Raw genomic sequence first — 12,962 nt, 5'->3', positions numbered from 1 at the left:
AGTACTTTATATATAATTTTGTAGGCAGCTCATTAAACTGGTTCATGGCTTGCCTTTATATGTCTCTGCATTTTAATCTGCTGGAGTGTTTGGACCTTTATTTTGAAGTATACTGTTTCTTCTAACAGTCTCCATTATCCTCCTGTTAAGTTAAGCTTTATTTATTTTGTTATTTGTAATGGGATTTTTTTTTTTTTTAAATAGGAAGCATTCCTGTGATCTGAGCAGATGTCATTAAAACGTCTTCATATTGTCGTTACAGATTTTATCCTTTTAGTTGTACATTTTACTTTCTTTTTATGATCGGTCTTCCTTTTATATAGTGCTCCTTTTGAAGTTAAGCAGGGCAGGGTTGTAGGAGTGGGTGCATTTTTTGTTTTTTTTTTTGTGTTCCTGGCATCTGTTGCTCTTCCAGAGATGTTGAATCTGTCCCTAGCACAGTTAATATCATAGAGGTGTTTTTCAGTAGTAATATGAACTAGATTCTGTGCATGCTCCAACACCAAGTCAAAAATTGCTTTTCTTCTCGTCAGTTCCCTGATTCGTTACTAATGTATTATCTGTTCTTTGAAAGGTCAGATCTTTCTGACCGGTATCTTTGGTTATTACAGTTCTTGTAGAATGTGGACCTTTTAGTTGGGAAACATTCAAGTAATGTATCATTTAGCAGTTCAGAATAAAGGCTTAAAATATCATTTAAGCTTTTTATTTGACAGTGCTAATATTTTCTTGAGATATTCCGGACTAAAGGGTAACCATTTTAGAGTTACTTTTACTAGCAAATATTAAATATAATAGACCTGTGTTAATTCAGAAATCTTTTTGGATCTCAGTGAGGAAATGCAACTCTTGTTAATATTAATGACAGCTACAAGCAAGTGTGTAGTGAAGAAGCTGTTGCTGTTGTCACAGGCACATGTTAATTAGTAACTAGAATTCACTAATAATGAACAAAGCACCACTCATGTAAAAGTGAGAAAGTACGTCCTTTTGAAATAAGTTCTTAAATTAAGCTGTTAGGATAAACTTTTGATATTTTTCCTTTCAGACGTGCAGTCTCTTGAAAAACAGAAAAATAACTTAGTGTGAAGAGTAGTAGAACGTAATACCTAGAGATGGCAGCTTTGAGCTGTGTTTTGAGCTGTGTACTAGTCATTGTGTAACATTTCCTTTACAGTTGAGAGAAAAAATATCCACAGAGAAGAAATTAGATTAAGTTTTTGACTTGAGCTCCTGAGATTTCAAAGTCTAGCGCTAGACTGGAGTGAGAGTACAGAGCTAGTATTGCCTGATTGTGGTGCAAGGTAAATTGAAGCTATATAATTGACTCTGTGGAGAATGAAATAAGTTACTGTGCCCATTTCCCTCAGAAAGCTTCTTTAGTTAAAATTGAAGTACTGTACTTCTTTATTCTGAGGAAAAAAAAGATCAGAAGACTCCCACTGATGTATAGTTATAACAAGTGACTAAGACGTTTTATGCATTTATAGAGGAGAGAGTATAAAAGTGTTCTTGCTTTTAGACCAACTAAACTGTTAGATAGTATTACCTTCAGTGCCTCTTCAGACTGGTTATTGGAAAGGTGCTGCCTATATCTGTTAGCAATTGGTTCTCCTGTATCTCAGAGATTATATATAGTTCCTGGCATCTTGATACTGAAAAATGTCAACATACTTTGAAATAATTCATATAAGAAATAGGATTATAAAGAGACTGGAGGAAATGGCTTGTGAGGTTTTTAAAGTAGGTACATATAGCTTTGCTAAATGGTGACTAGATAGGGAATTAGGCAGTAAATGAAAAAATACTAGATCCCTGGAATAAAGTAGAAAGGGTGTTGCATATGGGGTGAGTATATGGTCACTGCTGGGAGTTTACTCGGTACTGAGCTTGTGGTTGTATCACAGAATTCGACCTTGTAATTAAACTGTTGCTAGTAGTCCCAAGACATTGAAAGGATGACTGGGCATTGAGATTTGTTTCCTTTGAGATTGGCAATAGGAATGAAGCAAACAGGCAGGCTAACATGGTAGTAATAGTAGAGATGTTTTCCAGTATATGGACCATTTTATATGTAGTCAAATTTAATTTGACTCATTTGAGTTTTATGAATGTTACTTCCAATTTTAAAGCTTTATTAAAAAAGGGTAATTGTTTTGATTCCTTTTCCAAATTAACTGATATTGATGCTGAGTCTGTATATCTCTTCTGGTATTTTTTAATTAGTCTAATCAAAAGCTAGTGTTAACAAAACAAAAAAGAGTAAAAACTTTTTCTGCTTTAATATGAGTGAGACAAAAATCTTTCATCAATGGGTTTTTTGTTATTTTTTATATGCCTATTTTTGTTGGCTATTGTAGTATAATTTGGAACAGCACTAGGAATCTAAAAGTCTTTTCTAACTATTCTATTAATCATTATTAGCAGGTTATACCACCAAGTTGGATAGCTTTATTATTTTATGACTTTAAATTACATCTTATGCACAACTTGCTTTCTAATTCTGATTTGCAGACCTCAGAAGTATGAGAAGTAGGTTAGATGAGCTGTCATACACTTTTTGCATGTAGTCTAGATAAAAGCCTATTCAGAGTTCCTCTTCAATTAAGTGGACCTTACTCATCAAGAGATTGATTCCTTTGTGTATAAGTGCGATATTTTTAATTCCTTGTTTCAACATTATATTCCAATTGGTTTGAAAGTCAAAGTCTAAGCATGATTGACTTTTATGTCTAGCAGATCTAAAAGCAGATGCCTAGTTAATACTTTTCTATGTAGTCTCCATTACTTATTCCTTCCTCCAGTATGTTTAATCCAAATATTAAATGTACAAAAGATCAGACCGACATCTCTGCTAAAATTCCAGCTTATACCTTCAGCAGTTTTAAAGCTCTGTTCACATAGTTTTATTTGCGTGCTTTTCTTCAGCCTAGTTTTGTGTAAATGTAGGAATGTTCATGCAAACAAGTAAACTTCAGATTTTGGGTTTTTTTTGCCAAAAACATGCTACCTTATTTTCCTGTCTTATATTTTGAATGCCACGGTAGTCCAGGAAAAAAGTTACTGGCTTTTAAGATATATAGGAACCGACTTAATTGAATCCTTCAGTGAATTAATACCTTTAACTGTGGCCAGCAACAATGTGGAAAACTGTGGAAATAATGAAGAAATAAAGTGACAGCACTCTTGATTAGGCTAACCTCCTGACATACAAATTGCTGCAGTACGTACTGCTTGAACTTGAATTTGGTCCTGTTGGGAAGCTTAGGTTATAGTATGCTCCTCGTGTAACTTAGGTTCTTGTGTAGTAAGGGTATAGTTCCACAATAAGCTAAGAGTAATAAAGAAGGCTGCAGGAGGAAGAGTTAAGTAAAGACTGCTTTCCAGTCTGTCAGTCCTGATCTAATGGGAGGATTATGGGATCAAGTAGAGATGTTGATTATTCTTTTTTTTTCTTTTGATATAACACATAAAAGAATCCTCTTGATGTTGTTACCATATTGAAGGAGGTAATGGTCTGGGAAAAGGAAGAAGAGGTATTAGACAGTCCTAAACCAGCTGGCATGTATTGAATGCAGAAAACAGGCTTGTGATGGATGAGTTATTGCCAGAGGACTTTTTTTTGAGTCTTACTTACATTTTGCTTGAAAAAAAATTCCAGAAATTTCTTAATGTTGTACAGATTTGTCTAAAGTTTTAGAAATTTCAGGTAAGCATAGAGAGCAAAAGTTCTGATGAACTTTTGAGTCTGGTTAGTTTACATAAAGTTAATTTGTATACTAATGCATGGGAACAGTCTAAGGGAGGAAAACAGATTGATGGTCTTGTTTCAAGAAAATGGAGAATGACTGTTCTTCATGTGGTTTGTGAGTGGCATTTCTTTGGCCAAATTTTCAGGAATGGTTTGGATTTATATAAGTATTAAGGCAGAAAACTTGTTTCTGAGAGATAAACTTTTCCATGCAGCCATGATACGGTTAAGAAATACAAAATGAAAATTATGTGGTTATTTTAACAAGATTAATTTACTTCCAATTCATTAGAAATGGATTATAAATTACCTCCTTATGCATTTCCTTTACACTTTTTTTGGTGGTAACTACCAGATAAGATTATTTTGGAATGCGGCAGGATTTGCATAACAGTGTAGCGTTCCCAGGTACAGTCAGAGTAGCTGGTAAGTATTGTTCTTTTAGGAAAAAAGAAAAATTGCAAAGTCTAAAAGAATAAAAATGTAAGTTTTAGAAAAGTCTTGAATTACTGCATTTATATGAAATATAAAATCAATATTAACACTGAGATATGGTGTAGGGAAGAGAGCCTGTTCAAGGTCAAAGGAACTAATGATTTTGGCCGTCTGTTTGTTCAAGATTCAATGTAAAGTATGTAGAAGAGTTACTCTGCTCTGCTGTATAGTTTGTTGACTGTGACTTATGAGACTCCTTGTTCTGTTTCTGTTTTCTCTCACTGTAAAATGCTCCTTTGTGAAGCGATTTGAAGTCTTGTTAAAACTACTACGCAAAGGCCAGGTGATACTGTTGGGGCATGATTTTTCAGGAATTGCCAAGTACACAGCCTTGGAAATCAGGAACACGAGACAGCTGAAGTAAAGCATACTGGCTCACTGGTCATTTTTGCAATTTTTTCTTTTTATCTCTATTAAAAATAAATATTCATTTACCTATTTTGTGGAAATTCTGTGGGTTACTTTGTCAGTTTTTGTGAAGCTTTGAATGCACACATCACCATGTTAATTTATGACTACTCACTTAAAGGAGGATTTATTTTTGGATTTGGAGCCTTTTATTAATTTACAGAAATCAGTGTTTTCATGTAGATCCTGACTTTCTTCATTACTGTAACTCTAAGGATAAATGAACATTGAAAGATTTTATTCTCTTTCCAGCTTCTTAAAGAATTTTGCCCTCAAATTATAAAGTTCAGACTGCTAAGCCAATGGCCATTTGTTTACCAGAACTTTGTTTTTCCTGTGTCATCTGTTTAGACACACAAAGTAAATGACTTTTCAAAGTTTCTGGTTTTGTGTGTGTGTGTTTTTTTTTTTTAAGAAAAATATTTTTACTTTTACAATTTGGATATTGTTCATGATCATCCAATGGATTATTTTTGTTATTGTTTGTAATAGAAAATTAAATAAGAAGAGGTTCTCCAGAGATGTGCCCGTATTAAAAATTTGTTTTCATGGAATCACAAAGAATAGTTGAGGTTGGAAAGGACCTCTGGAGATCATCTTGACCAGCCTCTCCACTCAAAGCAGGGTCAACTACAGCAAGTTGCTCGAGATTTCTTCCACTTGGGTTTTGAATATCTCCAAGGATATTCAATTCCACAACGTCTCTGAGCAACCTGTTCCAGTCTTTGACGATCCTCACTGTAAAAAGTGTTTTTTCTTATATTTAAATTGGATTTCTTGTAATCCAGTTTGTGCCCATCACCTGTTGTCTGCTCACTGGATAATACTGAGAAGAGTCTTGCTCCCTCTTTTTTACCCTCTCCCAGCAGGCATTTAATTTTATTTGAATTATTTTGTTATTTAAAAAAACACTTTCTCCGAAGATGCTGATGATATCAATAAGGTGACGAAATCAAGAGGAATTTTACTGCCTTAAATTGTCTTAATTCCTCTAGCAGGCTTTCCAAATTGTGACAGTTTACTTTGAGTTCTTCTCCTGTATTTGAGTTATTCCCATTTCCATTTTGGCTAGTTGAAATGTGTGTGTCAGTCATTACCCTGTAAGAGAAATACTAGATCAAATGATTATTTTCTTCTTCTCTTGAGAAATGTGATTTAACTGTTTTGTTCAAATCGTGGCTTTGGTCTTATGATTTCTGCCTTCTGCTCTCATCCTCTCTGCCCAATATGCACAGTCAAATATTTACAGATCATATAGCTTTTGTAATCTTTCTTTATCATTATGGTTCATCAAAAATTTCTACCAAAATAATTTTCTCAGGGAAAAAAGCTGATTTGAGAAAATGGAAACATCTGTTAGAAAGTTTTGGTTCCATGGAAACTAACAGGAGCTATACTAGCTGTTTTGTTGGCTTACACCTGAACAGTTTCCAAGAAACCAACTGACATGATTTGTAGATGGGAATATCATGAATGAGCGAGCTGCCTACCTGCTCGGTTTACAGCAAGAAATTTCTCATTTTTACTGGAATTCCCTACTGATCAGGAACTCTGAATTACAAGTTCAATATACAGTGTAGTTTTATATACTTCAATTTGCATATGGTAATATTTATATGAAATTTTTGTTGACAAAACACAAAGTTTTTAAAAGTTTATGTAGCTTCTTAGATAACTTCATTAATGTGAAATAGAATCACAGAATCACAGAATGCTTTGGATTGGAAAGGACCTTTAAAGGTCACTAGTCCAACCCCCCTGCAAGAGCAGGGACATCTTTAACTAGATCAGGTTGCTCAGAGCCCCATCCAACCTGACCTTGAATATTTCCAGGGATAGGGCCTCCACTACCTTTCTGGGCAACTTGTTCCAGTGCCTCACCACTCTCATTGTAAAAAATTTCTTTCTTAAATCCAGTCTGAATCTGCCCTGCCTTAGTTTAAAACCATTGCTCCTTGTCCTGTCACAACAGGCCTTGCTAAAAAGTCTGTCCCCGTCTTTCCTATAGGCCCCCTTTAAGTACTGGAAGGCTGCTATAAGGTCTCCCCGCAGCCTCCTCTTCTCCAGGCTGAACAACCCCAGCTCTCTCAGCCTGTCCTCGTAGGAGAGGTGCTCCAGCCCTCGGGTCATTTTCATGGCCCTCCTCTGGACCCGCTCCAACAGCTCCATGTCCTTCTGGTGCTGAGGGCTCCAGAGCTGGACGCAGCACTGCAGGTGAGGTCTCACCAGAGCAGAGCAGAGGGCAGAATCCCCTCCCTCGACCTGCTGGCCACGCTGCTTTTGATGCAGCCCAGGATATGGTTTGCTTTCTGGGCTGCAAGTGCACGTTGTTGGCTCATGTCCAGCTTTTCATCCACCAGTACCCCAAGTCCTTTTCCGCAGGGCTGCTCTCAATCACATCATCCCCCAGCCTGTATTGAAACCGAGGATTGCCCCAACCCAAGTGCAGGACCCTACACTTGGCCTTGTTGAACCTCTTGAGTTTCACACAGGCCCACTTCTCCAGCTTGTCCAGGTCCCTCTGGATGGCATCCTATCCTTCTGGCATGTCAGCTGCACCACAGAGCTTGGTGTCATCTGCAAACTTGCTGAGGGTGCACTTGATTTCGCTGTCAATGTCATTGATGAAAATATTGAACAGTACTGGTCCCAGTACGGACCCCAAGGGACACCACTCGTCACTGATCTCCATCTGGACATTGAGCCATTGACCGCTACCCTCTGGATGTGACCATCCAACCAATTCCTTATCCACTGAACAGTCCACCCATCAAATCCATCTCTCTCCTATGTAAAGAGAAGGATGTTGTGGGGGACTGTGTCAAAGGCTTTACAGAAGTCTAGATAGATGACATCCATTGCTTTTCACTTGTCCACTGATGTGGTAACTCCCTTGTAGAAAGCCACTAGGTTGGTGAGGCAGGACTTGCCCTTGGTGAAGCCATGCTGGCTGTCTCGAATCACCTCCCTGTCCTCCATGTGCCTTAGCATAGCTTCTAGGAGGATCTGTTGCATGCTCTTCCCAGGCACAGAGATGAGTCTGACAGGTTGGTAGTTCCCAAGGTCCTCCTTTCTACCCTTTTTAAAAACGAGTGCAATGTTTCCCTTTTTCCAGTCACCAGGGACTTCACCTGACTTCATGACTTCTTAAATATCATGGAGAGTGGCTTGGCAACTACATCAGCCAATTCCCTCAGGACTCTGGGTTGCATCTCATCAGGTTCCATAGACTTATATATGTTCAGGTTCCTCAGGTGGTCATGAATCTTCCCTTACAGTGGGAGGGGCTTTACCCCACTGGTCCCCAACATGTTGTCCATTGACTTGGGAGGGGTGAGGAGAGCAGTTGCCAGAGAAGACTGAAGCAAAGAAGTTGTTGAGTACCTTAGCCTTCTCCTCATCTGTTGATACAAGGTCACCATTCTTGTTCAGCAGTGGAGGCATGCTTTCTTTGACCTTCCTTTTCTGTCTGACATACCTGTAGAAGCCCTTCTTATTATTCCTTGCATCTCTTGCTGAGTTCAGCTCCATCTGCGCCTTGGCCTTCCTGACCCCATTCCTACACAAGCGGGCAGCGTCCCCATACTCTTTCCGGGTTGTCCGTCCCTGCTTCCACTGCCTGTGCAGTTCCCTCTTGCTCTTTAGTTTGACCAGCATGTCTCAACTCAGCTGTACCGGTCTCTTCCCTTCCTTGCCTGATTTCCTACATCTGGGGACTGAGAGCTCTTGCGCTTTATGGAAAGCATCCTTAAAGATCTGCCAGCTGTGTTCTGCTCCCTTGTCCCTGAGGGAATTTTCCCAGGGGGTCCTTCTGACTAACTCCTTGAAGAGCTGGAAGTTTGCTTTCCTAAAATTTAGGGTCCTGACTATACTCCTTGCCTGTCCCATATCCCTCAGGACTGTGAACTCCACCAATGCGTGATCACTGCAGCCCAGGCTGCCTCCAATCTTGACATTGCTGATGAGCTCACTCGCATTGGTGACCATCAGGTCCAGTATCGCATCCCCTTGGGTAAGGGTGTCCATTACCTCATTAAGAAGTTATCCTCAATGCACTCCAGGAGTCTCCTGCATTGCCCACAGCTCACTGTGCTACTTTTCCAGCAGATGTCGGGGTGGTTGAAGTCCCCCAGCAGGACAAGAGCTTGCAAGCGTGAAGCCTGTAGCTGGAGGAAGAAGGCTTCATCAGTAGGCTCTCCTTGATCAGGCGGCCTGTAGTAGACACCAACCACAAGGTTCCCTTTGGTTGCCTCAGTCTCTGATTCTTACCCATAAGCTTTCGACCTGCTCATGGCTATTGTTCAGAGACAGCTCTTCACACTCTATCCATTTCTTGATGTAGAGGGCAACACCTCTACCCCTCCTTCCCCACCTGTCCCTTCTGAACAGCCTGTAGCTATCGATAGCCACACTCCAGTCATGGGATTCGTCCCACCAAGTTTCAGTAATGGCAATCAGGTCATAGCTTTCTAGCAGCGTGGTAGCTTCCAAGTCCTCCTGTTTGTTGCCCATGCTGCCTACATTTGTGTAGAGACGCTTCATCTGAGCTGTTGGCCATGTCACCTTCCTAGTGGAACACACCTTGTTTCCCTTAAGGTTTTCCACAGAAGTAATATATCTAAAATGACCAAGAGTAATTTACTGAGTAAATACTCACCTTCACTATCTGCCACTGTGATTAAAAGTGTTGCTTTTGACATGTGGTATCAAAACTTTAAAATATGAGTGTGTTGGAGGCCTTGTATCTTCTTGGTGCTTATCTGCCTGTTGTTTTGTTACCTGTTCCTTGGACAGTCTGCCTCTTGGACTTGGCCCTCCTCCAGTCTGAGGAGTACAACTGTTAACATCTTCCATCTGGGCCAGATTCTTGACACTTTTTGCTCACTAATTTCACGAGGACTCTCAGTTTTATATTTTTTTTTTGTTGCTGCTGTTTTCATCTTATTCCCTTTGTGGTATGCTATCTTATTATAAACAAATATCTTGTATGCTTTATTCATTTAAAAGACAGCAGTTTTTGTGTACTAGCACTCTTGAAGCTCTATATCTTGTGTATTTTGTCTGTCAGAAAGCCTCACCTTTAGCATGTACCTTGATTTATACTTAGTTTATAAGTAAGTTATAAAAGTAGTATAAGCTTATAAGGGGATTCCTTCTTTTCTTTCACAATCTCTAGGCTGCTTAGGACCATTTGCACTTGTATCCTTCCTACAATCTCTTCTTGATTAGGCTTTCCAGATAAATGTCCACCTTTATGTGCCTAGGACGTTGTTTTTTGTCCTGTATAACTATGCATGTAACTTTTTTTAATTCTGTATTTCTTATATTGACTTTGGTCTGTGAGCCATTCTTTCTCCATGTTCAGCTGATCATCACTAACTTTTAAAGTGTTTTCCAGCAGCATTAGGAGCTTCTTAATCTCAGAAATAGCCCTGAGTGAAGCTTAGTTAAATCTGTTTTTGTGGTTGATAAAGCAGTTGTCGTGACCTTCTTGTCTTTTTCTCTGTGAATAGTCTTGTGTACAGGATCTGCTGTGTCATTTATAAAGATTGCTCCTCACAGAACTGTTCTTTTATCTGAACTTTGAATCATTTAAGCAGAACTGTGAGGAGGACTTTCTTACTGTCAGCTGTCTGAGTAATCGTTTTGAAGCTCATGCAGCTCTCTAGGTCACCTTTTTTTGTGTAGTGTCTTTCTTCAGTGTCAGAAATCCTTTTTTTCTTTCTTTTTTTTTTTTTCCCCCCCAAATACTGTTATACAGCACCTCCAACTCCCTAATTAGCTCCCTCTTTCTGCTGTAGTATGTTACCTGCATTTAAAAATAAATAAATAAATAAATTAGTCCTCTGTGTTAGCGATGCTGATTTGCCTTTTGAGATCAATGTGGCAGTGTAATGAATGAGCCATATACAATCCTTTTAAGGAGAGTATTTGTACAAGCCGTTCCTTTGGATCAGTGCACAGACTCCTTACAGTTTTTGTGGATCTTCACCAAGCTCTTTGAAATGTTGTTTTATCTCATAGGAAAAGAATGGGTTCAGATATATATATCTCTCTAATCCTACTACAAATTCCTATTGAAGGATGTGAACATCTTTTGTTCAAACACCACCAGTCCAAACTAATCGGTAACACAGAGTATCACTGCATAGGAGCAACTTTAAATTCCAAATCAAGAAATGTTTACCTGCTTCAAATGAAAATAGAGTTGAAAATCTTGCATAAATTTCAAGTGTACTCTTGAAGACAGGTCAGACAGTTTGGTCAGTCATTTACTGACTAATCTCTCTGAGTGATGAGGAAGTTTTTCATGTGGTCCTGGACTCCGTTGTTTATCATCAACTGTAGGTATATAGACAGCATTATAACCCATTCAAGCATTTGTTTTGCTGGACTAAATAGACTGTCATTCTACTAATCACCTATATTTTACATGCCTGTCAGTTTGAGTTCAACTTTCTTGATGTGTATGATGATAATAGCATGCAGTTTACATTTCGATTTAGATCCCATCAGCTCCTTGTACAATAAGTCTGAAATTTCCACATGGTTGATCCAGACTTCTTATATGAGGTAGTTTCTGTATATTCTGGTGTCTTTTTCTGAGGCTTAGTGTTCCATGCCAAACAAAACTTTGCCAAATGTGCGAAGCCTTCAGCTTCCTTTTTTTTTTTTTTTTTTTTTTTTTTAATCAGGTAAGACTGAATTTAGGGTAAACCCTAGAATATTATATTGCAGTATGCAGAAGACAACTGCCAAGTGTACAAACACCATGCAGATGGGATGCAGAGTGTACACGGTTCTGGTATGTCCTAGCAAAGACTAAGTATCATTCTCAGAACCAGAGGCAGTTTTTTCTACCCAGGATAAACTACCCTTGAGCCAGTCTGTGCAACCAACAAGCTGCAATTTGTTCTGCGACTTTGTATGCCTTGGTTTGCTACTCTAAATGAAGTTAGAGATTTAGTAGGATTTCCTTTCAGTCAATATTTAAGCAAATCATTCATTACTTATCAAAACAGATGGTATTGCTGTTTGAGGTATGTGGTTCATGAAGACTGGAAAATCTGTTTTGTGTCCCTTTAAAAGAACTCAAAGTACCCCCTAGGGAATTTGGTTTTAGCAAATGTGCTCAAGAGGATGCTATACACACATTGTCCCTTTTCTTTGGGCTCTGATGACTGTGAAGTTTCTCAGGACCTAAATTACTTTGCTATTAAGAGAGAATATGATTTCTTGTGCACGTGCTGAATGAAATCACCATAGACTGAGTGTGTGGAAAATCACATTTTAGTTCTGTGAACTGTTGCTTAAGAAAACAATATAATATCCTTTCTGTTTAGTTTTTTCTAGTAGAATGCTGCAGTATGAATTAGAAGAGCCATGTAATTAAAGTTTTTCTGCTTGAAGGAATCCAGCTGAGATTCATTTTGGTGTCATTTTCATGGTGGGGTTTATTTTTCAGAGAAATAGTCTCCTTATCATCATTGTTGGTTTAGTTTAAATATCATTGTCTGGGATTAGCATCTGATATTGAGCTGGTTAATGTAGTATTAGTTAAATGTGAAGATTTAAATCAGATCATTCAGTTATGAAATATTACACAGCACAGAAGTATGCAGTTCAGATGTTATCTTTCTGTAATCCATTATTTGCTTTATCTTCTCTCCCTTCTAATTTTTACAGGAAGACATCTACATGTATGGAGGCAAAATTGAAACAAATAATGGCAATGTTACTGATGAGCTGTGGATTTTCAACATACACAGTCAAACGTGGAGTACCAGAACTCCTGCAGTACTTGTACATGGCCAACAATATGCTGTGGAAGGTCATTCAGCACACATAGTAGAGCTGGACAGCAGAGATGTGGTTATGATTATAATTTTTGGATATTCTGCCATATATGGTTACACAAGCATTGTGCAAGAATACTACATCAGTAAGTAATTTTCAAATAATTTTTGTCACATACTGATAAAAAAAAAATCCTGATTTTTTTTTTTAAAGTACAGTCCTGTTTTCAGAATGAAAAATATGTATTTTGCAAAATAAATAAAACCTCATCTTTTTTCCTTCAAATTATGTAGATCAGATTTCTCGTTAAGCAGTAGCATTTCATACATGTTTGGAGTATAATGGCTTTGACTATGTGTTATTGTGTACATGGCCATGGTGCTGTAAAGGGGGCAAAGGTTGAAACCAGAGATTCCACGCCGTGGTTATTGCTGTGTTGAAACTTACTTTCTCTACCACAGGCTTACTGTTTTTCCCACAGAGCAGAGAGAGTAAAAAAGAATAAGTAGGG

The 12,962-nt window shown here is 38.3% G+C and overlaps 1 protein-coding gene across 1 annotated transcript in view; it reads left to right on the top strand.

Moving 5' to 3' along the window:
• Positions 1-12,962, top strand: part of ATRNL1 (attractin like 1) — a 542,236-nt gene that overhangs the window by 70,531 nt on the left and 458,743 nt on the right. Inside the window, exon 8 of the mRNA XM_075504052.1 lies at positions 12,341-12,596. Within this exon, the coding sequence (XP_075360167.1) occupies positions 12,341-12,596 (256 nt within the window). The remainder of the gene's footprint in view (positions 1-12,340; positions 12,597-12,962) is intronic.

The sequence above is a fragment of the Mycteria americana genome, chromosome 6 (genome assembly GCF_035582795.1).
Source record: "Mycteria americana isolate JAX WOST 10 ecotype Jacksonville Zoo and Gardens chromosome 6, USCA_MyAme_1.0, whole genome shotgun sequence".
Taxonomy (NCBI): Eukaryota; Metazoa; Chordata; class Aves; order Ciconiiformes; family Ciconiidae; genus Mycteria; species Mycteria americana.
This window is presented reverse-complemented; position numbering and strand designations above follow the sequence as displayed.